This window comes from Gorilla gorilla, chromosome 3 (genome assembly GCF_029281585.2).
Source record: "Gorilla gorilla gorilla isolate KB3781 chromosome 3, NHGRI_mGorGor1-v2.1_pri, whole genome shotgun sequence".
NCBI classification, from domain to species: domain Eukaryota; kingdom Metazoa; phylum Chordata; class Mammalia; order Primates; family Hominidae; genus Gorilla; species Gorilla gorilla.
This window is the reverse complement of record NC_073227.2, coordinates 14,816,538-14,843,894: the sequence shown is the minus strand read 5'-3', so window position 1 is coordinate 14,843,894 and position 27,357 is coordinate 14,816,538. Positions and strand designations below refer to the sequence as shown.

The 27,357-nt window shown below is 53.8% G+C and overlaps 1 protein-coding gene across 1 annotated transcript in view; it reads left to right on the top strand.

The window, feature by feature from the left end:
* The first annotated feature begins 7,830 nt into the window (after window positions 1-7,830).
* MAN2B2 (mannosidase alpha class 2B member 2) overlaps window positions 7,831-27,357 on the top strand; it is a 47,632-nt gene continuing 28,105 nt past the window's right edge. Inside the window, exons 1-6 of the mRNA XM_004038397.5 lie at window positions 7,831-8,026; window positions 9,243-9,389; window positions 11,036-11,141; window positions 20,389-20,561; window positions 22,420-22,535; window positions 26,562-26,739. Of these exons, the coding sequence (XP_004038445.5) occupies window positions 7,889-8,026; window positions 9,243-9,389; window positions 11,036-11,141; window positions 20,389-20,561; window positions 22,420-22,535; window positions 26,562-26,739 (858 nt within the window). The 5' untranslated portion in view covers window positions 7,831-7,888. The remainder of the gene's footprint in view (window positions 8,027-9,242; window positions 9,390-11,035; window positions 11,142-20,388; window positions 20,562-22,419; window positions 22,536-26,561; window positions 26,740-27,357) is intronic.

Here is a 27,357-nt window from a genome sequence, read left to right as displayed (position 1 = left end):
GTACCTAGACCACATCATCATCCCTGACTCCCCACGGCTCAAACAGCACATCAAATTCATCAGCAGTTTCCGTCAGCTCTTCCTGCAAAACACATTCAAGCCCGACCATATATCACCACCCCCACTGCTATTCCCAGGTCCCAGCCACCATCATGTCTCACCTGGACTATTGCACGCACCTCCTACCTGGTCTCCCCACTTCTGCCCCGGCCGGGGCTGGTGTGTTCTCCACCCAGCAACACAGCAGTCAGAGGGATCCTCTTACAACATAAGTCAGATCACCTCACTCTTTGCTCAAAATCCTGCAATGGCTCCCATCTCCTTCAGAGTAAATTCCAAAGCCCCATATCTGCCCACTGCCCCCCACTCTAGAACCTTCCCTCCTGTTGTTCTTCCCCTGGTTCCCTCCATTCCAGCTACAGGGACCTCCTTGCTGGCTCCTGAGCTTACCAGGTATGGTGCTGCCTCAGGGCCTTTGCACTTGCAGTGACTGCTGCCCAGTAAGTTTGGTAAGGTTGGTTCCCAGACATCCACACCGCCCTCTTCTGCACCTCCTGCTCAGATGTCACTTTCTCAATGTGCCTTTTGCTATTTAAAACTGCACCCCTTTAAATTGTACCCAGTTTAAAACTGTACCCCCTACCCTACCCTCCTGATGGAGTTTGGATATTTGCCCCCTCCAAATCTCATGTTGAAATGTGATCCCTGTCAGGTGTCATGGTTCACACCTGTAATTCCAGCACTTTGGGAGACCGAGGCAGGCAGATCACCTGAGGTTAGGAGTTCAAGACCAGCTTGGCCAACAGGGTGAAACTCCATCTCTACTAAAAATACAAAAATTAGCTGGGTGTAGTGGCAGGCGCCTGTGATCCCAGCTACTCAGGAGGCTGAGGCAGGAGGATTGCTTGAACTCGGGAGGTGGAGGTTGCAGTGAGCTGAAATCGCGCCACTGCACTCCAGGCTGGGAGACAAGAGCAAAAACTCTGTCTCAAAAAAAAAAAAAAAAAAGCAAGAACCAGCCCAGGGCTGAGTTATGAAGAGGGGTGCTGCAGACTAGGCCAGGTCCCCAACCTCGTCAGGTCTGCAATGCCAAGCTTCCAGATCTGATCACAAAGGAGTGGGACTCCAAGAAGAGCGCGATGGGATGTCTGGGTGAATGCACAGTCTCCACCTGTGGTTCCCCAGATTTACCTGGACCCTCTGGGCCTGCAGAATTGCCCAAGTCCTCCCTCAGAGGATAACAGGCTCTCTCCTTGCCTAAAGATGATACCGCGGCCTTCAACGTGGAAGACCAAACATCCTGCCCTCAGAATCCACCTACAACCTGTGCCGGCCACCAGATTCATCACTGGGGTTAAGTCACAACCACACCCACCTGGGGACATGCTGGGCCAGCCAGGGAGGACAACACTACACCCCAAAGGAGCTATGGACCCAGCCAGCACGGAGCAGTGGGGGTGGGACAGTGCTCTTGGGACCGGATCAAGGGCAGGAGGAGCTCATGAAATGGGGGACTTCTCCCGTTGTTATGGACTCAATTGTATTCCCCAAAAAAATTCATAGATGGAAGCTCTAACCTCCAATGTGACTGTATTTGGAGACAGGGCCTAAGGATGTGATTAAGGTGAAATGAGGTCATCAGGGTGAGACCCTAACCTGATAAGGCTGGTATCCTTAGAAAACGAGGAAAAGACACCAGATCTCGTTCTCTCTCTCTCTCTCTCCCTCCCTCCCTCTTCCTTCCCTCCTCCTTCCTCCTGCCTTACATGCACAGAGGAAAGGCTATATGAGGACACGGGGAGAAGAGAGCCATCTACAAGCCAAGAAGCGAGCCCTCTCCAGAAACCGATCCTGCTGGTACCTTGATCTTGGACTTCCAGCCTCCAGAACCAGGAGAAAATAAATGTCTGCTGTTTAAGCCGCTCAGTCTGTGGTTTCTTCTTATGGCAGCCCGAGATGACTAACACACCAGTCATGCCGGATTTAACAGCAGGAGACAGTGCTAACACACTGCTGAAGTGGCCCTTGAAACTTGGAGAAAGATGGCAGATGACAGAAGAAGGGATCAAAAGACAGAGAAGTGGGCATGGACCGGAGCAGGCAGAAAACCCACTGGGTGACAGCGTTCCACAAGACACCACTGAGGACGTCCCACTGACCCAGCACCGGCTTCACCAGGTAGCTCAGGGATGGGGCTGTCCGCCATAGGCCAGGGTGGGTGGTGGGAGGTGCCGTTACAGAACCAGGTTTGCTGAGAGAGCTGGGAATAAGAGGATCCAGAAATAAGGGGCTAGGAGCCTGCACCAAACCACTGGAAGCAAGGTCAGTGCAATCACTTTAACAAGCACCAAGGCTGGAACACAGTGAGGTCCACGGCGAGCCATGGAGATGCCTGATAGAAAATGGCACCTGGCCGGGTATGGTGGCTCATGCCTATAATCCCAGCACTTTGAAAGGCTGAGGCAGGTAGATCACCTGAGGTCAGGAGTTCAAGACCAACCTGGCCGACATGGTGAAACCCCATCTCTACTTAAAAAAAAAAAAATTAGCCAGGCCGTGGTGGCTGGCTCCTGTAATCCCAGCTACTCGGGAGGCTGAGGCAGGAGAATTGCTTGAACACGGGAGGTGGAGGTTGCAGTGAGCCATGATCATGCCATCGCACTCCAGCCTGGGCAACAAGAGTAAAACTCCAAAAAAAAGAAAGAAGAAAGAGAAAAAGAGAGGAAAGAAAGAAAGAAGAAAGGAAAGAAAGAAAGGAAGGAAGGAAGGTAGGTAGGAAGGAAGGAAGAAAGAAAGAAAGAAGGGAGGAAGGGAGGGAGAGAGGGAGGGAGGGAAGGAAGGAAGGAGATGGAAGGAAGGAAGGAGGAGAAAGATAGAAAGAGGCAAGATAGATGGATGGCTGACACAGGTGAGACTTGGCCCATCCTCTCTGGACAAATTAAGGCAGATGGGGTTAGGAGGTTGAGGGTAGCCACCCAAAGAGAAATCCTGATCCCTTGCCCAGTGTCCAGACCTGAGCCAGTTTTCAAGTCCAGATCCCATCCACTGAAAGGAAAAGCGTGTTTCCAGGAAGAAGGACTCTGCAACATCGTAACAAAGGCCTATGGGAATCCCCTACTCCTTCCCCAACAGGACTGATGCTCATTGACTCAGGTAACCAGACACTAGGGAAAAATACCCAAATATTTCAAGAAATGTGGCTGAAAGCAGCAATAGACGTTTATGATCATCCCGGTGTCTGCAGGTGAAGAATTCAGGGTGGCTTCGCTGTGTGTTGTGCCTCGTGGGCCTCCCTGAGGTTGCAGTCAGGATGTCCTCTGGAATGGCTGGGCCTGGGCTGGAGGGCCTGCTTCCAAGGCACTCACACCTGGGCTGGCAAGACAGTGCCGGCTGTTGGTGGGAGGCCTCTGTTCCTCTGTAGATGGGCCTCTCCACAGATGGCTTGAGAGTCCTCATGACATGGTGGCCGGCTTGCTCCAGTATTAGAGCCCCAAGCGAGGGTGCAACATCACATCCGGCCAAGGGCTCCACTTCACAGCAAAAGAGGTGCAACCGCAGGCACACCCATGGTGCCTAGTGGTCCTATTATGTGCTGTGCAACCCAGAGGCTGCTGGCTGATGGGGGAATGGAGTGGCCAGCTGAAGGCTCAGCCACAGCACCAGCTTGGAGTCGCCACCTGTGAAGCAAGGGCACCATCCTCCAGGGTGTATGTACACCCCAAGTCAATGACCAGTACACGATGTCCCCAGTGGGTAAAATACCTGGGCCTAAGAACCAAAGAATGGAAGCAGGAATAGCCTAATTTAGCATCACTCTCAGTGACCTACTTGGAGAACTTGTGCTTCCTGTCCACACAACTGCAGATTCTGTAGGTTCAGAGGTTCTGGTTTCCAAAGGGGAATGCTTCCACCAAGCGACACCAGTCACGCCAGGCTACTCATGTCAAGACACCAGTAGGCAGGGGAAGAGTCACCCATCGAGCAGGGGCAGTTGACCTGAACCATCAGAGGAGGTAGGGTTGCTGTCACACAATGGAAGCAGAGAAGACTGTATGCCACCCACATGGGTGTCCCTCAGGACTCTTTCACCTGATGTAGTCAGCAAATAGGCAAGTCAGCAGCTATGGCTCAAGAAGGGAATGGTCACCAGGGGCTCATCCTCATTGGTGAGGATCTGGGGCAACCCACCAGGTAAGCTATCTAGTCCAGCATGGGTCTAGTTGAGGGTGAAAGGGATCTGAATGAATAATCCAGGAGAGGGTTGTGAGTATCACCTTCAAGCCTGAGACTAGCTGCAGCAAGAGCTCACGCAAGAGCCTTGAGGAAAGTACAAATGAAACCCTACACAGCTGTGATACAGTGGGCGGGAGAGAAAATGACATGAGGTCTCACATGTGGTTGTAGTCAGATGGGGGGCTGGAGCTGAAACAGCATGGTGATCTTGAGCTGCTCCATGTGGTCTGCCCCATGTGGGCTGCTTGGGCTTCCTGACAGCATGGTGGCCTCAGGGTAGTTGGACTGCTGACAGGGCAACTCAGGCCTCCACGCATGAGTGCTCCAGTGAACAGGGATGTCATGGAAGTCACACAGCACCACTTTCACTGCAATCTCTTTGTAACAAGTGTGTCACAAGCCCGCCCATGGGCCAGGCAGAGCGGCTTATGCATGTAATCCCAACACTTTCGGAGAATCCCTTGAGGCTAGGAGTTTGAGACCAGCCTGGGCAACATAGAGAGATCTTGTCTACAAAAAAGAAAAGAAAAATTAGTTGGGCATGGTGGCATACACCTATAATTTCAGCACTTTGTGAGATGGTGGTGGGAGGATGCCTTGAGCCCAGGAGTTCAAGATCAGCCTGGGCAACATAACGAGATATTATATCTAAAAAAAAAAAAAAAAAAAAAAAGTTTTCATTAGCCAGGCATGATGGCACATTCCTGTGGTCTCAGCTACTCAGGAGGCTGAAACAGGGGGATCACCTGAGCCTAGGAGTTTGAGGCTGAAGTAAGTTAGGAGCCCACCACTGCACTCTGGCCTGGGCAACAGCGCAAGACTCTATCTCTAAAAAACACAACAATTAATAAAATAAAAAACAATAAATAAACAAGATTCAATGAGAGGAGACATAGACCCTATCTCCCAATAGGAAGAATGTCAAGATCATATTGTAAATCAAAAATAAAATTATAAGCCCCAGCTGACAGAATGGACCCCCTGTTGGCCAAGGGGACCCCAAAGAAACCCAAAAAACTAGTTCAGGCCATGATGGGAAGTGGGAGGTCACACATGCCTCATTATAGCCTCCTCCCTTTAAGTTTCGGCACAGCTGACCAGCATTAACATTAACATAGAGATCCTCCTAAGACTGACAGAACACTCTTTGTAGCAATCAGATACCCGATTCTAACATGACTCTGGTATAGCAACACATGACAGAGAGCAGGCCCTAAAGGAAATCAAAGTATTTTACCCCAAAATAAATTTTCTTTGACATATTTTGAAATGGCCTTGCAAAGTCATCTCTTGTGGGGGAAACTTGCATTCTGTAGAGAATCTCCTTACTTACTAGCTCTTTTCCAGAGAGTCTGATACCTTTTAAGGTCCCCAGAGACAAGCACATCTATTCTCTCTGAAGCCTGCTAACTGGAGGCTTCATCTACGTAACAAGAACCTTAGCTTCCACATCCCCATTGTCTTAACTCAAGCATTTCTTTCTGCCGACTCCGACTCTTCAGGTAAAGCTTAACTCTTTTAACCAATTGCCAATCAGGAAATCTTTGAATCCTCCTCTGACCTGGAAGCACCACCCACCCACTTCAAGATGTCCCACCTTTCTGGGCCAAACCAATGTATACTTTACATATATTGATTCATGTCTTTGCCTGTAACTTCTGTCCCCATAAAATGTATAAAGCTATAGCCCAACCACCTTGGGCACCTGTTCTCAGGACCTCCTGAGGCTGTGTCACAGGCCATGGCCACTCATATTTGGCTTAGAATAAACGTTTTGAGATATTTTACAGTGTGGTTTTTCTAGTCAACCAAATTCTACAAAGAGCTTGGGGGGTGGGTAATGTTGTGGAGCCCATCTTTGGCAGATACAGTCTGCCAAAGATTGTGACACTGCCTTATCGATAAACTCAGTGGCTTAACACAATTAAAGCTTATTTCTCCCTCTTGTCACAGCTCCTTGGGTTCCTCATGGTTCCATGTGGTTCTTCAGAGCCTCCATTGGTGGCTCTAACCTCCCTGAGGTCCTCGAAGTGCCCTCCACTGGAGCAGTGGGTGAGTAAGAGAGCAGGGCTCACCCACAGGAGGTTGTTAGGGGCCAGCCTGGAAGAGGAGCACAGTGCCCGCCCCCACCCATCCCATTGACTAGCACTTAGCCACGTGGCCGCACCTGGATGCAGAGGCTGGAGAGTGGAGCCCAGCTGTGAGCCTGGCCAGTCATGGGGACATGTTTTAGTGAGTACTGTCCACATCAGGATCAGAGCATCTGACCTGAGGCTATGGGGATGCAGGGGACCCCAGGAGGTGGACAGGACAGAAGGAGGAGGCAGACCTGCTTGGAGAACCTGTTCTCAGTTTCCATTTGTTACATAATGGAGAAGAGGACCAGCACTTTTTCTCAGAGCTGCAGCTCTGGCTCTGCTAGGAAATGCCAGGCAGGGGCACAGCCAAGTGGTTCTCAGACAGTAAACCCCAGGCCACAGACCCTTGCTTTCTTGGGCAGGGAGTAGTGGACAGGGCTGACTCCAGGCAACAGTCCCAAACAGGCTGCACCAATGTGACCGCACCTCCCCTGAGTGCAGGCAAGGGGTGCTGTGCTCACGCTCTCAGCCTGGGTGCATCCTTACTTTGTTCACAGCTCCTCTATCGGACCCATTTCACTGAGGCTCAGCGAGGTTACCTGTGTCGCCCCAGGTCACCATCCAGTAACCCAGAAAGCTTCTCTTGGCTCCTCCACTAACTGCGTGATCTTGGACAAGTCAGTTACTGTCTCTGAAAGCCAGTTCTCCTCCTTAAAATGGAGACAGTTGAGCCAGGCATGCTGGTTTATGCCTGTAATCCCAGCACTTTGAGAGGCGGAGGCAGGAGGATCGCTTGAGCTCAGGAGTTTGGGACCAGCCTGGGCAGCATAGTGAGGCCCCCATCTCTACAAATTTTTTTTTTAATTAGCTGGGTGTGGCAGTGTGCCCCTGTGGTCCCAGCTACTCAGGAGGCTGAGGTGGGAGGATCATTTGGGCCCGGGAGGTCAAGGCTGCAGTGAGCCCTGATCGCGCCACTGCACTCCGGCCTGGGAGACAGAGTGAGATCCTGTCCAAAAAAAAAAAAAGGAGGCAGTCCCGTAACAAGCCCCCCATGGCGCCGCCCAGATGGGGTTTCGACGCGAGGGAGAGGCGGGAAAGGGTTGTCAGGGAAGGTTCCTGGTGGCAGAGCTCACAGGGTCCGTGCTGAGCCGAATTTTGCACGGTAGCCTCAGAGTCCCGGAGCCGAGTCCAGAGGGCGGGATGCAGGTATTGCGAAGAGGCACACGCTCCGAGAGGAACCTCCAGAGCGTGGGCTTTGGGCGAGAAGGGGTCTCCTCTGGTTGGGGGAGATCTGGCAGGCTTGGGGGAGACGGGGCTGAAAGGATGGACAGGGAGGGAAGGCCAGAAAGCTGGAGACAGGGATGGAGAGCTAAACCGCAAAGAGCAGGCGCCCTGCCCTGCTGCGGGCCCCGCGCCTCCGGCTCCCCCTTCCCGAGCTTCCCGGGGTCGGCGTCCAGCCGGCAACCAATGGGCCCCGCCCCCGCCCGCAGCCAATGGGCCGCGTCCCCGCCCGCGCGGCCGCCCCGCCCCTCGCGGACCCGGAAGTGGGCCTGGCACCTTCCCGGCCGGCCGCAGGGATGGGGCAGCTGTGCTGGCTGCGGCTGCTGGCACCGCTCCTGTTGCTGCGACCGCCAGGGGTCCAGTCCGCCGGCCCCATCCGGGCCTTCGTGGTGCCCCACAGCCACATGGACGTGGGCTGGGTCTACACTGTGCAGGTAGGTGCCGACCACGCCCCGCGCGCCCCTGAGGTTGCAGCTTCCCTCTCCCCGCGGGATCTGAGTGTGGGTTTGCGTCCCGGGGCCCGATGCCGGCGCAGAAGGAGGCTCAGTGGGTTCAGGACCCCACGCTGCCATTGACTGGTTGCGTCGCTAACTTCGGGCCAGTCACTTCCTGCCTCTGAACCCCCATTTCCCCTTCTGGAGGGTGGTGCAGATTGGAGGGACCCCTGCATTCCCGGCTGGGGAGGGGCTTGGGGGTTGACAGCGGTAACCCATTTTCCAGGGAAGCCTGGAGCAGGAGAGGGTGAGGCTGGCTTCAGAGTAGGTGGATGTCGGGTGCCCGCTGGGAAGGGGTCGGGCTGGTCCCCTGCGGGGCTGAATATTGGAGGCCAGCTCAGCGTCCTCCGTCCCCCAGGACAGGGGTGAAGGTGGACCTGCGGTCACCTCCTGGTTCTGCTCAGGACCTTGGGCGAGGGGCTTTGGTCCCTAAGCCTCAGTTTCCCCATCTGTAAAGGGTAGGGGAAGCATGCCCACTACAGCCAGTTTCCAGAGGAGAAAACCGAGGCCCAGAGAGGGTTGCTGCCTTGCCCAAGGTCGCTCGGTAATAACCCTCATGCCTCCTGACTCCCTGCTCGGTGCTCCTTCCATTCATTTAAGCACTCTGTGGGCACCCTGTGTGCAGGGCCCTTGGGACTCGGATGGGAACACACTACAGCTGTGGTCCTTGGAGCTCCCAGCCTTGGGGAGGCAGACGCCTAGATGCCAGGGACAGCCTGGGGAGCTCCTCCTCTCAGCACCAGCTTTCATCATTTCAGCCCCAGCAGGCCCCTTTGGGGTCACTGGACCACACCCCGACTGGGGCCTAAGACTTTCCTGTGCTGCCCCTCAATGGCACACTCAGGGCCCAGCCCCCCAAATTGCACACTCAAGGCCCGGCTTGAGTGTGCTGTCCCTGACCCCTGGGCTGGGAGGGCACGTGTCTCTGCCCATGTAGGGTGTCGTTTCCCTGTCCCTCTCCCCCAGGAGAGCACGATCCCATCCAGTGGGGAGAGCCTGGTATGGAGCGAGTGCCTAATAGCTGTGTGGGGGGTGAGCAGCAGGGAAGGAAGGGCAGAGCCCCCAACCCCATGCAGACGCACCCGGCGAATGGCAGGGGCCCCAGGGACACTTGGTCTTGTTGGACCGGGCTGGCATGATGCTGTCCCCTCCCCAGGAAAGCATGCGGGCGTATGCCGCCAATGTCTACACCTCAGTGGTGGAAGAGCTGGCCCGCGGCCAGCAGCGCCGGTTCATCGCTGTGGAGCAGGAGTTTTTCCGGCTGTGGTGGGATGGCGTCGCCTCGGACCAGCAGAAACACCAGGTAATGAGGTCACCAGGTGACACAGTTGGCCCAGTGTCCTGGCAAAGACCCAGGTGGAAAACTCAATGGGGCAGTTCTAGCCAGGGCCAGGGCCAGGCTGGCATAAACCACAGGGCCAAAACCCCACCGGGCTATTCACAGCCTTGTTTAGATCAAGGTTGATGGTGAGTTCCATGCCTGAGAGAGATTGCTTTCAATTTAATCCTAAATTTCTGTCTGTTCTTGAAAAAACTGCCAGCTGGCACTAAGTCAGCAGTGCCCCCTGACACCAGGCATCCCAGGTGTCCCCGAGCCCTCACCCTCTTCTCTCATTTGTGTTATCTGCCTGGCCCCTGGGCCCGGGGTCTGGTGACCCTTGATGAGGGTGCGATAGTGCCTGTGGTTCGAGGGTAGGCAGCAGGTTGCTTCATACAGCATGGAGAGTCAGAGTCCCCGCTGCACAGTGAGGCAGCCTGGGTCCCATCCTGCCCCTGCACCAGGGGATGCGACTAGCCCCTGCGAGCTGCAGATTCCACTTCTATTAAGCGGGGGTGACCGCCCCATTGCAGAAAAGTCATGCCAAGAATGAAGCCCTGGCGTGAGCACCCAGGACGATACTCGTGGGTTCTTAGTTTCCTCCCCGGTATCCACCTGCCTTCAGAACAGTTGCTGAACATAAAGTTCAGGGACGCCAAGTGACTTGCTCAAGGGAGTGAAGCGGAGAAGGGAGAGCAGGGCGTCCACCAGGCCCCGCCAGAGTCACGGGAAGGAGCCGGACATCCAATGGCCACTTGATGCTGCCAGATAGTGGGCTTGTTACCTCAAGTTAAAGAGACATTCCAGGTTCAGAGAGGGCATGCCACTGGCCTGCAGTCACACAGCTTGTAAGCGGCAGGTGGGATTCTGAGCCAGGCATGCCTGACTCGAGGCAGGCCTTTCCAGGGTATCCTGTGGGCATCCCATGCTTCTTCAGGTGGACCCCACCAAACCCAGTGGTCTGTCTCCTAGCCCTCAAAGAGAAGCATGGCCTGCATGGCCCAGTGAAGACCTGGACAGGAAACTTGTGGCAGGGCTCCCTGGAGGCAGGAATTGTTGCCTGCTTCATTCACTACTGAACCCCCAGTGCCTGAACAGTGCTGGTTGTGTAGTAGGTGCTCACTTAACATTTGTTGAGTGAATGATCTACATATAGTGCACCTTAAGAAACAAACCAAAGGCACAGCCTATAAACAGCTGTGTGTACACATACTGAGGTGTGTAGCGTCTAGGGCAACAAAGGTGGAACAAAGGTGTTATGTGTGTAGAGACGGGGATGTTAAGCAAATAGGTTAAAAATGGTAGTGATGAGTGAACCTTGGGAAAGGATATGGGAGCTCTTTTTTCTATTCCTGAAACTTTTCTAAAGTTTAGAATTAGTTAATAAAATAAGATTTAAGAAAATCTTACATATACAAATATATATCTCAAATACCACCTGAGGGCTGCATGATTTCTAGGTGGTGGGGACACAATGTGGACCAGGACAGACAGTGCCCTGCTTTTGCAGAGTAAGCAAGGGTGGGGAGTTTTATGCAGGGCGTGTGTGGCGCTGTAGGTGTGTTCCCCACAGACCCAGCCATGCTCAGGAGCTGTAACTGGCTTTTTTCTCTCTGCCTGCACATGTCAAGGTCCGCCAGCTCCTGGAGGAAGGACGCCTGGAATTTGTCATCGGAGGCCAGGTCATGCATGACGAGGCTGTGACGCACCTTGATGACCAGATCCTGCAGCTTACAGGTTTGGCCACCCTACCCTGCACCCAGGGTCCCTCAGGACCTCCAGTGGGGCTGGGACGTGGTATCAGAACCCCCAGGTTCTGAGCTCTGTCTGCCCCTCTTAGTGGGGTGGGGGACCTTAACCAGTGAAAGCAGTGATTTGCTAGGCCATATTCATGCCTCACTGAGGAAGTTGAATGTAGGGGTTAAGAGCATGGATGCTGGAGTCAGATGGTCTCAATATATCCTAGCTCTGCCAATTCCCTCCTCTGTGACCCTGGAAAGGAATGTAGCTTCAGTTTCCTCATAGATAAAATGAGTTTGATGGTAATACCTACCTCAAAGGGTTGTTGTGAGTATTAAATGGGATAATTCAAATAAAGCACTTTAGTAGGATGTGGGTTCCCTAGTAAATGCTCAGTAAGTGTTTGCTGCCTTCCATCACAATTACCACCTTCAGCACCATAATGACCATGACTACTACCATCACCACCACCACCACCACTACCACGATGACCATCACTACCACTACCATCACCACCACCACCACCATCACCATCACCACCACCACCATCACCACCACCACCACCATCACCACCACCACCATCACCAGCACCACCACCATCACCACCACCACCACCATCACCAGCACCACCACCACCACCACCACCACCACCACCATCACCATCACCACCATCACCACCACCACCACCACCATCACCACCACCACCACCACCACCACCATCACCACCACCACCACCATCACCATCACCACCACCACCACCACCACCACCATCACCACCACCACCACCATCACCATCACCACCACCATCACCACCATCACCACCACCACCACCATCACCACCACCACCACCACTACCACGATGACCATCACTACCACTACCATCACCATCACCACCACCATCACCAGCACCACCACCACCACCACCATCACCACCACCACCACCATCACCACCACCACCACCACCATCACCATCACCACCACCATCACCACCATCACCACCACCACCACCATCACCACCACCACCACCACTACCACGATGACCATCACTACCACTACCATCACCACCATCACCACCACCACCATCACCACCACCACCACCACCACCATCACCATCACCATCACCATCACCACCACCATCACCACCATCACCACCACCACCACCATCACCACCACCACCACCACTACCACGATGACCATCACTACCACTACCATCACCACCATCACCACCACCACCATCACCACCACCACCACCACCACCATCACCATCACCATCACCATCACCACCACCACCACCACCATCACCACCACCACCACCATCACCACCACCACCACCACCACCATCACCATCACCATCACCACCACCACGATGACCATCACTACCACTACCATCACCACCACCACCACCATCACCATCACCAACACCACCATCACCACCACCACCATCACTACCACCATCACCATCACCACCACCATCACCACCATCACCTCCACCATCACCACCAACACCACCATCACCACCATCACCACCACCACCATTACCATCACCACCATCACCACCACCACCATCACCATCACCACCACCACCATCACCACCATCACCACTACCACCACCATCACCACCACCACCATCACCATCACCACCACCACGATGACCATCACTACCACTACCATCACCACCACCACCACCACCACCACCACCACCATCACCACCACCCTTCACCACCACAATGACCATCACTACCACTACCATCACCACCACCACCATAACTACCATCACCACCACCCTTCACCACTGCTATGACCACCACTACCACTACCATTACTACCACTACCATCACCACCATCACCACTACCACCATCATCTTCACCAATACAATGACCATTACTACCACTACCATCACCACCACCCCCTAAACACTATCACCATGATCACCACCCATCACTGTCGCCACCACCATCACCACATCCATTACTACCATCACCTCCACAATCATCACCACCACCACCACGACCATCTCCCTCACCATCGTGTCCACTGTCCTCAGCACCAGCACCCACAGTGCCGTGGGGCACTCTACTCACTGTTTACCAAATGCCTTTCACAGTGACACCCCAGCCAATCCTAATGGCGGGCTGATGGTGAGGCATGGTGATGCCCAGTTTCATTTTGCAGATGTAGAAACTGAGATCCAAAGAAATGCAGTGACTCTCTCCAGGGTAGATGGCCAGGACTTGAGTCCAGGCCTAGGGACTGAAGCTCCAAGTCTACAGTCACTCCACTTCAGCATGGGCCCTGATTTCCCCATTTGTAAAACATCCAGGCAGAGTGCAATGTTGTCAAAGGATGTTTTTGGCACTCTCCCTTTTCTCGTCTGTAATCTGGAGTGTTCCCCTGTGTCAGTTTCTTACTGCCTTATGTCTGGACTTTGCTCAAACCCTAGACTTGCCCTTCCATGAGAAGGAGGCATGATGGACACAGCCCTACAGACAGAGCTCCTCCTGTGGCCAGGAGCTCAGCCCCTGCTTATCCCCCTGCATCCCCACAGGCCCAGAGGTAACAGGGGAGGACAGCGAGGCTCAGAGTGAGCACCTTGCCCTCAGCCGCCTGCTGTGGCTCCCTGACTCCAGAGCCCCTGCTCTTTCACTCCCCCATGTGAAGTGTGGGCAAGGGATCTATCCCAACAGACTTCCCCCACACCCCTTCACAAGCCCACTGCCAGGGAATGTGTGACACTGTAGGCGTGTCCCCCACCTGCCTCCTGCCCCGTGCCAGCGAGGAGGCTCTGGGGCCGTTTCTCACCTGTGCCATTTCACGCAGTGCTCCCCCTCATTCTCCACCCTCCTCCTCAAGATGCAGCTGAGAAGCCCCTCCCACAGGAAATCTCTGAGTCTCTGCAGTTCTGTGTCACCTCCCCACTTAACCGCTGAACCTCAAGATGCCCCTGGCAGGGACCCCCATCTGACTCATCTCAGCACCCAGCATAGGGTCTGGCCCAGACCACTGGTCACTGGGCAAGGCTGGGCAAGGGGTGGGCGCTGAACTGCCCTGCCCTGAGGGTACCCACCACTGGGGTACCTCGCCTCTGGCCTCAGCCCACCATGCCTAAGTGCTGATACCCCAGTGCTGACCCTGCAGGTCTGACCTGGCAAACTGGAAGCCTCAGGGAACCTGAGGCTGCGTTGCTCTGGGGCAGGAAGAGCCTCCAGAGACACAAGAGAGAGCGGCTGTTGTGAAGCTCCATTTCCAAACCTGTCCAAGCTCATGGGGCCCTCAGGGTACAGACACGTGGGTTTCTTTCATGATAACCACCTTGTTCTAGGTACAAGATGTACACGTATTTTTTTTTCAGTCCTCAGGGCAATCTGGTAGATGGGTAATCTTACAAATGCTTATTTGTAGAGAAGTTTGAGGCTCAAATGCTATCAAAATGTGCCCACCACCAGCTAAGTGGTGGGACCCAGATCCGACCCTAGCCGGGCCGAGTCAGGAAGGTTACTTGTGGCTGAGCCCCTCTCACTGGTGGCTGAGCCAAGCCCTTTCCCATCTGCTATCTCTTAGTTGCCTCAGAACAGCCTGGCAGCAAGTGGTACTGTTCACAGCCCCATTTGACAGATGAGGAAACTGAGGTACTGAGAGATGGGGGATTTATATATATGCAGTAGGTAACAGAACTGGCGCTCAAGCCCATGTGTGCCTGGCCTGGGCTCCTTCCTTAACCTGTAGTCCCTAGGACGGGGGAAGAGTGTGCATATCAGACTCTCTAGGTGGTCTTTTCAGACCACCCATCTCAGATGTCCCAGGCATTCTGGCTGTGAATTATGTCCACATTGGGCTGGTTTTCTCAGATATGTTGGGGTAAGAGGGGCTGGATCACCCCTCACTGCTTCCGGGCCCTTTATCCTCCATCTCACCTTGGTGGAGCCCCTGCCTCGAGGCAGGCCCTGGACAGCAAAGGAAGACAGGAGCAGGCTGGTGCAGCCTCTAGACCTCTGACCTTCTTCTTCGGGTATCTGGGGTGCCAAAGCATCTCCTCAACCGAGACCTACTCCTGGCTGCCCACCAGGGCCTGGGGCGCTGGGCCTGCCCGTAAGCTCACCTTTCCAGCCTTTACCTCCCCAACTCCTGCTCCCGGCAGTCACGCCAACACCACCTTAATTTTAGATGTGACATTTCTAGTGAGGGGAAAAGCATTTGTTCCTAGCACTGCAGTGACAGGGAAAGGCTGGGTGTGGGCAGCGGCCCCCGGGGGTAAGAGCTTTCATGCCCCTCCCTGAGGGGGTACCTTCCCAGCTGGGATGTTTAGCGGAGGCCCAGCAGAGTGGCAGGTGCCAGAGGGAAAGAACCCCTCACCCCTATCCTGAGGGGAGAGAGCCCAGCTCCCGCCTCAGAGGTGCTGAGAGGCAAAGGGTCCAGGTGAGAGTCAAGGAGACACCTTGGGCCATCCTGGATGACCACTGCTGTCCTGGCCATTCAAACCCAAGCTCTCAGCCCTGTCTCCCAACCCCACTCCCTTCCCACTCAATCCGCGATCCCTCTCCTGTGTCACAGACTCTCTTCCACCTTCTCTTGTCTCTCTGACTCCTTCCAGCAGTATTTAGTTGTTGTTGTTGCCGTTGCTGCTGTTGTTGTTGTTGTCAGACAGAGCCTCACTCTGTCACTCAGGCTGGAGTGCAGTGGCGCAATCTCGGCTCACTGCAATCTCTACCTCGCAGGTTCAAGCAATTCTTATGCCTCAGCATCCTGAGTAGCTGGGAGTACAGGCGTGCACCACCATGCCCAGCTAATTTTCATATTTTTAGTAAAGACAGGGATCTCACCATGTTGGCCAGGCTGGTCTTGAACTCCTGACCTCAAGTGATCCGCCCACCTTGGCCTCCCAAAATGCTAGGATTACAGACCTGAGCCACCAAGCCCGGCCTCCAGCAGTATTAAAAACACACTTAAATTGTCTCTCTTCAAAAAAAATTTTTTTTTAACATGGGGTCCACTGTGTTGCCCAGGCTGGTCTTGAACTCCTGATCTCAACATCATAAAGCAAGACCCTCCAGCTCAGGCTGTAATGGCATTTATTCCCACCACCCCCTCACCCCCCACCACCTCCCACTACTTCACCCTCAGCCCCTGCATCCTGGCCTCTGCCCTGCACGTGCTAGTGAGCTTGCTTGTGGCCTGGTCATTATACTGGTGAGGATACTGGTTCAGCAGCTTGAACAGAGATCAAGTGACTCCAACAAGAAGGAAGGTGTGTTTCTCTCCTGTGGAAGTCTGCAGTGCAGGCCACTCTGGTGATTGGGTGGCTCTGCTCCATGGAGTGACCCAGGGATCCAGGTTGCTTCCATCTTGATGTTCAGCCATCCCCCACAGTGTTGCCTGCCTGAGTTGCAGTCTAGGCTGGCTCACCCCACTCAGTTGTCCTTCCAGCAGCTAGGGGATAGGGAATGGTGGAGCCAGGGCAGGCAGCTTCCTTGTAAAAGGCGACCTAGAACCTGCCCACATCACTCCTCACATTTCCATTGGCCAGAACTTAATCATATGGCCTCCCTCAACTGCAGGGACTGCTGGGGAATAGAGTCTATTTTGCTCCCAGTCCATTGGCCAGAGTGGTGTCATGTGACCTCTACCAGTTGCAAAGGAGGCTGGGGAATGTAGTCTCTGGCTGGGAGTCCATTTGCCCTGCTAAAACCAAGAAGGAGTGTGTGGTTCTGTTACTAAAAGGAAGAAGGACAGAATGTATATCGGATGCCAATTAACAGTTTTGGTCATGAATCACCCTGAAGTCTCAGGAATGCTTTCTGCTGGACGGCCAGAAAACCTAAGTAAAGCTGTTAGTGGTGGAAGGTATCCAAGTTACCAGCAGCTAATCCATACAGGTCTGCAGCAACCCCAATTCTTGCCTCCTCGGAAGAAAGAATTCAACTGAGGGGCATAAGGCAGAAAAAGAGACTGAGGCATGTTTCAGAGCAGAAGTGGCAGTTTATTTAAAAAGGCTTTAAAATGAGAAAGAAAGGAAAATATGCTTGAAAGAGTCCCAAGTGGGCACATGAAGGTCAAGTGCTGTATTGATCCTTGATCCTAGGACTTTATAGGCTGGTCCCCTTTCCCATGATTCTTCCCTTAGGCTGGGCTACCCGCACACACAGTGCCCTCCTTACCCTTGGGAGGTGAGCACATGCAGTGTGTTTAGGAAGTTGCACGCATGCCCATCTGACGCTTTCTTCCCTTTTCCAGTGGAGTGCCCCTGGAAGGTCAAACTCCGCCATTTTGTCTCTTAATGCACCTGCTCGGGAAGTCACGTCTCCCTGGCACCTGCATTCAATTAACATGTTAGTGCAACAGGTGTGGACCATCAGGAAATGCCCTCTCCCTAGTGCCGGCTGCCAATTTCTCACTTTTAGAGAGGCAATGTGATAATTGCCAAACCATCACCCAACATTCCTAGTGGGTGGGGGAAGAGCCCTCCCTTGCCCCACTCATGCTTGTCTAACTACCTGTAACAAAGCGACTTGAGTCTTAAGAACATTTACTTAACAAGATGGGAATAGTTTGGGACTGGTTCTGCAGTACCTTGATATCTGTGATTCTCATGTCCTTACCCTTGTGGTCACGATATGGCTGCCATAGCTCCAGGCATCATGTTACCAGACACCACATTCAAGGCAGTAAAAGGAAGAGAGGAGGCTTTCTATACCCATAGTCTATTCTGTTGGATAAACTTAGACACACTAAAATGTTAGCATTTATTTGAACAAACAGTGATTCCTGAATCAGGAAGTACTAGACTGTGAGCAGTTCATGGCTCCACTAAGGGAATATGAGAGGGAAACGTCTATAAGGTGCTCCTGAAAGCAAGACAAAGAAAACATTTGCCTACAGTGAACAGTCCCTAGTTAGAGGTTGGTTGGCAGTTTCCGATGGGTCAAGCTGAAGTTCTCTTTTCCTGTTTACACCAAGTTGGATTTGGGTTTGCTGACGGAGGAACTCGAGGCCTGGAGCCGGCTCAGCCTGATGGCCTCCCAGTTCATTACTTACCAATGCCCCTCCAGCTGCCAGACAGAGAGAACCAATATCTGACAGGAGGGAGTAAGCGTGCCACATTTGGCTTAGATCAACTGTGATTCGTCCCTTGAGGCTGGGCATGGTGCACCCTGAACAGAGGGAAGGTTCTGTGAGTGAAAAAGGGGTGCTGACTTGGCAGCCTTCAGCCTGCCCCCACCGGCTGCCCTGTCTGGTGCGAGGCCGTACCCTCCAGAGCTCCTGGCTCCTCTCAGTGCGGTGCTGTTGCCCACTCCCTCCTTCATCCTGCAGCTGGCACTCCCCCTGTGCTCCCCCCACCCTCTGGTTGCTCCTTCTCCATCCTCTCTGCTTACATATGCACAGCCTCCACCCACACTCCTAGTCCACGCTCCCCCGATCCCCTCTCACCTCTGCTGTGCACCTGACGCCAGCCCCACTCCTCACCTCCCACAGTCATCCCCTGCCCTGTCTTGCTTGGCCTTGCTCATAGGTCTGACTGCTGCTCGGTCCCAGCATCCCAGGCCTCATCTGAGGCTCAGCCAGGGTCCCCAGGACTGCGAGTTCATCAGTGAAAGGCAGTTTGACTCTAGATCAGTTATGAGAGTTCTCTGAGGCACTGTTCACCAATCTTAAAGTGCAGATTATAACACCCATCTCTCAAGGTGTCAGAAAGATTATATTTGGGGGAAGGACTTGGGGAATGTTAATCAATGCCTTTTACAAGTCTGGGGTTTTCTTTTTCCCTGCAGCACTGAACCCAATATCTGTTTCACTATGGTGACTCTTAAGTAATAAATGAATAAGTGAATGGTTGGGTGATTCTGGCATGGAGTCCTTTGTATTCATGATCTATTTCTGTGTAGCAAATTGCCCCCAAACTTCTGAGAACAAACATTTCATATCTACAGCTCCTGTGGGTGAAGAGCTCAGGAGTGACTTAGCCAGGGGGTTCTGGCTCAGGACCTCTTGAGAAGTTGCCATCTGGGAGTCAGGTGGGGCAGTGTCATCTGAAGGCTGGACTGGGGCTGGAGGGTCTACTCCAGGCTGGCTCCCGCGGCTGTGAGAGGAAGCCTCAGTTCCTCGCCATGTGACTGGTCATGGCACAGCAGCTGGCCCCCAGAGCAGCGACCCAGGAGAGCAGGCAAGAGCAGCCATAGTAGAAGCTGTGTGGCTTCACTGTGTTTGTTAGAAGTGAGTCACTGAGTCTGGCCACCCTCTAGGTCCTAAGCCTCACCTGTTGAAGATGCAGCAATAATTTATGAACATCTTTTCTTGTGGGTTTTTTTTTTTTTTTTTTTTGAGACAGAGTCTCTCTCTGTCACCCAGGCTGAAGTGCAGTGGCAGGATCATGGCTCACTGCAGCCTCAACCTCCTGAGCTCAAGTGATCCTCCCACCTCCACCTCCCAAGTACCTGGGACTACAGGCATGTGCCACCACCAGGCCTGGCTAATTTGTTAAATTTTGTGTGCATGTGTAGAGATGGGGGTCTCACTATATTGCCCAGGCTGGTCTCAAACTCCTGGGCTCAAGCGATCCTCCCACCTCAGCCTCCCAAAGTGCCAGGATGACAGGTGTGAGCCACATTGCTGGCCTCGGACGTCTTTTGAACCACCGCACACTTAGGTTTGACGTTCACCTTTAACCTTTTATTGTTGGTGACGTCCAAGACCTCCATAGCATCATCAAAATCAGTGCTTTATCCGAGTTCACACAAAAATCCTCACCCCTGCACGCGCTGTAACATGCAGGAACCTTAAGGACATCACGCAGAGTGAAATACGCCAGTCACAGAAGGACTGATGCTGTGTGATTCCGCTGATATCTACAGGCATCAAATTCATGCAGTCGGGGAGTAGAATGCGGGTGCTAGGGGCTGGGGGAGGGGCATGGGGAGTTAGTGTTTAATGAGGCCAAGAGCTTCAACTTGGGAAGAGGAGAACATTCTGGAAAGGGATGGTGGTGGTGGTTGTATAACAGTGTGAATGTAGTAACACTACTCAACTATACACTTACAAATTATTAAGGTGGTAAATTGTATGTTATATGTACTTCACCACGATTAAAAGTTAATAATTAACACCCTCACCTCTGCAGTTCTGCATGACCCTGCCTGGCCCAGTAGCTGGCACTGCAACCCACTGGATAGGCAGAGTCCCCTGGGGTGAGGATGGGGCCGGGAGGCACAGGCCCACCCTCCAGGCACCAGCAGGGTGTTGCTGTCTTTGCAGAAGGACACGGGTTTCTCTATGAAACATTTGGGATCCGGCCACAGTTCTCCTGGCACGTTGACCCGTTTGGCGCCTCTGCCACGACCCCCACCCTATTTGCGCTGGCGGGCTTCAATGCCCACCTCGGCTCCCGGATCGACTACGACCTGAAGGCAGCCATGCAGGAGGCCCGGGTGAGTGGTGTGCCGCGTCTGCTGCCGCCCAGCGACCGCTCCTCCCTTCCTTCCTTGAATCAGAGCATGGCAGAAAGCTGCTGCTCTATGCCGAAGTGTTCGGAAATTCTTGGCAGCTGCATAGACCACGGGGCTCTCCCCTAACCTTTGCTCTTGTCGCCTCCTCCACCAGGAGGGCCCCCCTCCCTGTACGCCCAGCTTCTCACAGAGCTGCAGGCACAGCTTGGCTGCCTCCTGCTTCCAGACCCCTATCCCCATCAGCTGGGCCTGAGGCGGGGCTGACTCCTTCTGTAGGCCCCCCACAGGGACTAGAGCAGAATGGCACTCAGTAAGCAGGGTTGACAACTAGAGGAATGGCAGGGTGTGTTCAGCTGGGAGAACAGTTACCAGAGATGCTGTCATTCTTCAGGTGTGTGGGCAACTATTACAAGACTTAAGTAGCAACAACAACCATGGTAGATGCTGCCTTCGATTGTGCCCTTGGGAGTCCCAGGCCTGGTACCAGGCCCTACTCATCCTTCATTTCTTTTTCTTTTCTTTTGTTTTTTGTTTTTTGGTTTTTTTTTTTTTTTTTTTTTGAGACAGGGTCTTGCTCTGTCACCCAGGCTGGAATGCAGTAGCACAGTCTCGGCTCACTGTAAACTCTGCCTCCCGGGTTCAAGCGGTTCTTGTGCCTCAGCCTCTCAAGTAGCTGGGATTACAGGTGAGTGCCACCACGCCCAGCTAAATTTTTTGTGTGTTTTTTGTAGAGACGGGGTTTCACCATGTTGGCCAGGCTGGTCTCGAACTCCTGTCCTCAAGCGATCTGCCCACCTCAGCCTCCCAAAGTGCTGGTATTACAGGCGGGAGCCACTGGTGCCCAGCTTCATCCTGCATTTCTTTTAACCCTCACAGCAACCTTATGGGACGGTGTCATCATTTGCTAGGGCTGCCATAACAAAGGACCACAGACTGGTGACTCAAGCAATAGAAACATATTGTCCCATGGTTCTGGAGGCTGGAAGTCCAGGGTCAAGGTGTCGGCAGGGCCACGCTCCCTCTGAAGGTGCCAGGGAAGGGGCTGCTCCAGGCCTCTCTCCTTGGCTTGTGGATGCCCCGCTTCTTTCAGTGCCCCCGTATCATCTTCCCTGGGTGCATGTTTGTGTCTCAATTTTCCTTTTTTCTGAGGACACCCATCCTATTGTATTAGGGCCCACCCTAATGACCTCATTTTAACTTGATTACTTCTGTAAAGACCCCATTTCCAGTGGGCACAGTGGCTCACGCCTGTAATCCCAGCCCTTTGGGAGGTGGGCGGATCACATGAAGTCAAGAGTTCGAAACCAGCCTGGCCAACATGGCAAAACCCCATCTCTACTAGAAATACAAAAATTAGCCGGGCGTGGTAGCAAGTGGCTGAAATCCCAGCTACTCAGGAGGCTGAAGCAGGACAATCGCTTGAACCAGGGAGGTAGGTGAAGGTTTCAGTGAGCCGAGATCGTGCCACTGCACTCCAGCCTGGGTGACAGAGTGAGACTCTGTAAAAAATAAAAAATAAAAAAATAAACTGCACACTTGGTGAGAAGTAATGAGCTTCCTGCACCTGGGGGCATTCAAGCAGAATTAGAAGGTGCTAATTCTACAGGGTTTGGCAGAGAAAAGCCTGCATTGAGGAGTGGGTGGGGTGAATGAGCACTCCTTCCGGAGGGCAAATCCCACAACCAGTCTTAGACGGAAACGGCAGGGGAGAGCTCATCCTTGAACCACTGAGGGAGGGCCAAGGTGAGGGCAGGCGGGAGACACCCAGATGGGGCTGAGGGAAGTGGAGCTGGGGCAGCCATGTGGCCCCTCCAGCCTCACTCTTCTCCTCGGTTTGCAGGGGCTGCAGTTCGTGTGGCGAGGGTCCCCATCCCTCTCAGAGCGGCAGGAAATCTTCACGCACATCATGGACCAGTACAGCTACTGCACCCCATCCCACATCCCTTTCTCCAACAGGTACGTGCCCTTCCGCAGTGCCTTTGGGATCTCAGACAGCAGGGTCTGCCCAGCCCGTGCAGCTATTCTGCAGTTTTGTTTTTGTTTATTGGTTTTAAGACAAGAGCTTCTGCTCTGTTGCCCAGGCTGGAGTGCAGTAGCGCAATCTTGGCTCACTGCAACCTCCGCCTCCTGGGTTCAAGCGATTCTTCTGCCTTAGCCTCCTGAGTAGCTAGGATTACAGGCACCCACCACCACGCCCAGCTAATTTTTGTCTTTTTAGTAGAGATGGAGTTTCACCATGTTATCTAGGCTGGTCTCAAACTCCTGACCTGAGATGATCCACCTGCCTTGGCCTCCCAAAGTGCTAGGATTATAGGCATGAGCCGCCGCGCCCAGCCCTATTCTGCAGTTTTTGACAAGAGCTCCTTAAGCATTTCCGCACATGGTGTCCCATTCTTCAGCCTCCCCAGCAGAGTGGGTGGGGTTATCAACCCCATTTTACAGATGTGGAAACTGAGGTTCAGAGAGGGTAAGTGACCAGATCAGGGTCACCCAGCTGGTAAGTAGGGGAGGCAGGATTTGACTCCAGTTCTGTGTGACTCTGAAATGCTTCTTGTTATGAGTCCCTGTCCCAAAAGAGGATTGTTTAAAGGGTGAGATCTTGGCTGGGTGCGGTGCCTCATGCCTGTAATCCCAGCACTTTGGGAGGCTAAGGCAGGACAATCACTTGAGTCCAGGAGTTCAAAACCAGCCTGGGCTTCATAGTGAGAACCTACCTCTACAAAAACTTAAAAATTAGCTGGGTGCATGCAGTCCTAGATGCTTAGGAGGTTGAGACAGAAGGGTCGCCTGAATCCAGGAGTTGGAGGTTACAGTGAGCTATGATGGTGCCACTGCACTCCAGCCTGGGCGACAGAGTGAGACCCTGTCTCTATTTAAAATAAAAAAAAATAGGCCGGGCACAGTAGCTCATGCCTGTAATCCCAGTGCTTTGGGAAGCCAAGGCAGGTGGATCACTTCAGGTCAGGAATTTGAGACCAGCCTGGCCAACATGGCAAAACCCCGTCTCTACTGAAAATACAAAAAAAGAAAAAAAAATTAGCTGGGTGTTGTGGTGCATCCCTGTAATCCCAACTACTTGGGAGGCTGAGGCAGGAGAATCACTTGAACCCGGGAGGCAGAGGTTGCAGTGAGCCAATATTGCACCACTTGCACTCCAGCCTGGGCCACAGAGCAAGACTCTGTCTCAATCAATCAATCAATCAATCAATCAATGATGAGGTCTTTACATCAGTGTTCCCAAGAACCTCCTTCCTGGCCGTGACAGGTCCCCTTCTGCTCTCGCCTCGCCTGTCCGTACCTGCCAGGTGAGGAAGTTGAATGTGCTGACTTCCAGGAGCCATCCATCAGCACCCCATCCCGTCCACAGTCCTCCAGGGCACTGTCCAGTGTCTCTCTAACACCCTCCAAGCTCACCTGCCCTCAACCCCAGTGACCTCCCTGCCTCTATCCCGCCTGGGCCTGGAGAGCGAGCTGGGTTCCAGGCTGCAGGTGCAGGGATAGGGGTGCTGTGGATGTAGGGGGAAGGCCCCCGGACATGGGTGTTTCCCCACCCGTTCCTGACGTGGCCTGGCTTTGTTGTCTGGGCTTTGGCACAAGGCTTTGTCCCCACCCACCCTTTCCCCTCCTCATCCTTGTCCCTATCAGGGATCACAATGAAGAAGGCCGGAGGAGGCCAGGCGCAGTGGCTCACACCTGTAATCCCAGCACTTTGGGAGGCCGAGGCAGGTGGGTCACTTGAGGTTAGGAGTTTGAGACCAGCCTGGCCAACCTGGTAAAACTCTGTCTCTACTCAAAATACAAAAATTAGCCAGGCATGGCAGCATTGCCTGTAATCTCAGCTACCTGGGAGGCTGAGGCAGGAGAATCACTTGAGCCCACAAGATGGAGGTTGCAGTAAGCCAAGATCATGACTGCACTCCAGCCTGGGTGACAGAATGAGACTCTATCTCAAAACAAACAAAAAAAAAGAAGGCTGGAGGAGTGGGAGAGGGAAGGGGCCTGGAGACCCTTGGGAATAAATCGCTTCTCATCCTTGTCTTGCGGAGCTGCCTCTTGTCCAATCACCTCCTGTTCACCCCGTGGTGAGGGAGGGGTCCTCACCCTAAATGGTAGATGGTTGAATACACACCACCCTACCCAGCACAGGTGACGTCCATAGCAGCTTCTGTTTATCACATACAATCACAGCTCACACCGCACTCGCCAAGGCCCCGTGGGAGTGCACTGTGGAGCGGACTGAACACGCAGGGGCAGCTGGGTAGCAGCAAGGGGGCGGGTGCCCTCCGACTCCTGCAGAGGACGTGAGTGGCTCATTTGAATAATTTCACCAGCTGGCAGGGAGGTGGAAACTGTTGGGTGGAGGACCAGGTGGGGTGCAGCTGGTCTGACTGATAGTGGAAGAGCTAGACAAGAGGACTTTTCTGCTGGTGGGGGCTATCAGGTGACAGCAGGGGACTCCTAGGCCCCTGGGGGCCTTCAAGGCTCAGATGTCAAGAAGCACATGGGATTTTAGCCTCGCTGTACACCTTCTTCCCCAGAAGGCTTTGGGTGAAGACTCAGTGGGGACCAGGAGTGTGGAGCCATGGACCAGGACCCCCCGGGGGTAGAAAGGATAGGCAGTGAACCCACATTCACATTCCTGGCTCGCTGTTCCAAGCACCCACCATGAGCCAGGCCCTGTTCCAAGCATTCTCCCTGTGACACCTCACAGACCCTCGCAGCGGCCCACTGACGGAGATGCTGTGAGTGCCCCATCTTACAGAAGGAGAAACTGAGGCACAGCAGCCCACCCCAGGTCCCACAGCTGGCAGACGTGGTGGAGCCAGCGTTGGATTCAGGCCACCAGCTCTGCAGCCTCCACATGGTGGCAGCAGCCAGCCTTGGTCTCTGTGCAGTCAGACGGCCCTGGGTTCAAATCCGCACTCTGCCCTGGCCAGGTGCTTAGCCTCTCTTGGAAGAGGAAAGACAACAGGCAAGGCAGAGGGGGTGAAGAACGCTGGCCGGGATTAATTAGCGGTCACTGCCATTTGTCAGCCCTCCTCTGTGCCCAGCACTGTTTCTAGCTCCTTTCCATAAATGATTTTCATTTAATCCTCACAATAACCTGCTCCACATTCTACCAGGGAGACTAAAGCTTGGTGAGGCTAGAGGTGGCAGTGCTGGTGGCTGATGACTGTGATCCCAATGCTTTGGGAGGCCGAGGTGGGAGGATTGCTTGAGCCCAGGAATTTGAGACCAGCCTGGGCCACAGAGCAAGACCTCGTCTCTACATAAAATTCAAAAAACAAGTCGAGCATGGTGGTAGTCCCAGCTCCTGGGGAGGCTGAGGCGATGGCTTGAGCCCGGGAGTTCGAGGCTGCAGTGAGCCGTGATCATATCACTGCACTCCAGCCTGAGCAACAGAGCAAGACCCTGTCTGTAAAAGAAACAGAGGTGGGAATGCTGGAAGGGGCTGCCCAGGTTGGAGAGCTCCAGACAAGGGTTCCATGACTGCTACCCCGAGGCTGCACAGTGTGAGCAAGGAAGGCACTTAACTGGGGGTTCTCCACACCCCCAGCCTAAGGCAAACAGAGAAAGATGTTAAATACTGAGCCTGTCTTTATTTAAAACTCTGACATTTTGTTCCTCATGGGTTTTTTGCATTAATTTTCATTTTTTAAAGTACTGCATTAAAATATCATTTATCTCAACTACTAAGAATTGAGGCACCCCCATAAATTTTGTGCCCTAGGCCAGGGCCTCATTTGCCTCACCAAGGCCTCCTTGGTGTCCTGAGACCCGGGGTCTGATGGGCGAGAAGCTGGCCTGCGTGAATGAGCACACAAATCTGTGACCCACCGTCGGTCATGGAGTGGGAGAATTCATTCTCAGGGTGAAATGATGTGCCAAGGTCCCAAGGCTGGGAGAACGTGGCACTTGGGTGTGAGCCCTGGCTGTCCACAGAGTTCGTGTCTTCTCCCCTAACCTTCTGCCCTCGCACAGGTCAGGATTTTACTGGAATGGCGTGGCTGTCTTCCCCAAGCCTCCCCCAGATGGGGTGTACCCCAACATGAGTGAGCCCGTCACCCCAGCCAACATCAACCTCTATGCCGAGGCCCTGGTGGCCAACGTGAAGCAGAGGGCCGCCTGGTTCCGGACACCGCACGTCCTCTGGCCCTGGGTAAGGCAGAGTCCCAGGCGCTGTGCCCTCAACACAGCCCAAGGAGCACTGTGCAAGCCCTGGCCCCTGCACCCAGGGCCACCCTATCCAGACCCGGCTAGGCAGCCATGCTCAGCCCAGTGGCTCCATCCTCCTTCCCTGCAGACCCCTGGGCCTCTCCCACTCTACCAGCCCCTCCCCCACCTGGAAAAGCACCCTCACCCACGCTGGCCTCTCCAGCTCCCACTCAACTCTCTTCCCTGCCTGGGCCGGGCTGGCTCCTGGCTCGGGCACTGCGTGCCTTAGAGTCCGTTGAGCTTCAGTTGCCTCCGCTGTAAAATGGGGATGGTGGCAGCAGGCTTCATAGGCTTGGTGAGAGCTGAAGCGTTCCTGGGAAGCCAGTGCCCGGCACGTCGTGGCCATCGTCACAGCTAACCTTTAGTGAGCACCTGCTGTGTGCTGGGCACTGCCCCGTGGGATATATTTGTCTCAGCCATCTAATTTGCACCACTGGGCCTAGGAAGCAGGCTGGTATCCATTTCACAGTTGAGGAAACCAAGGCCCACAGAGGTTAAGGAATTTTCCTGAAGCCACAGAGTTCCTTAGGGTGGCTAGGAAGGGGTAGAATTTGTGTTCAGA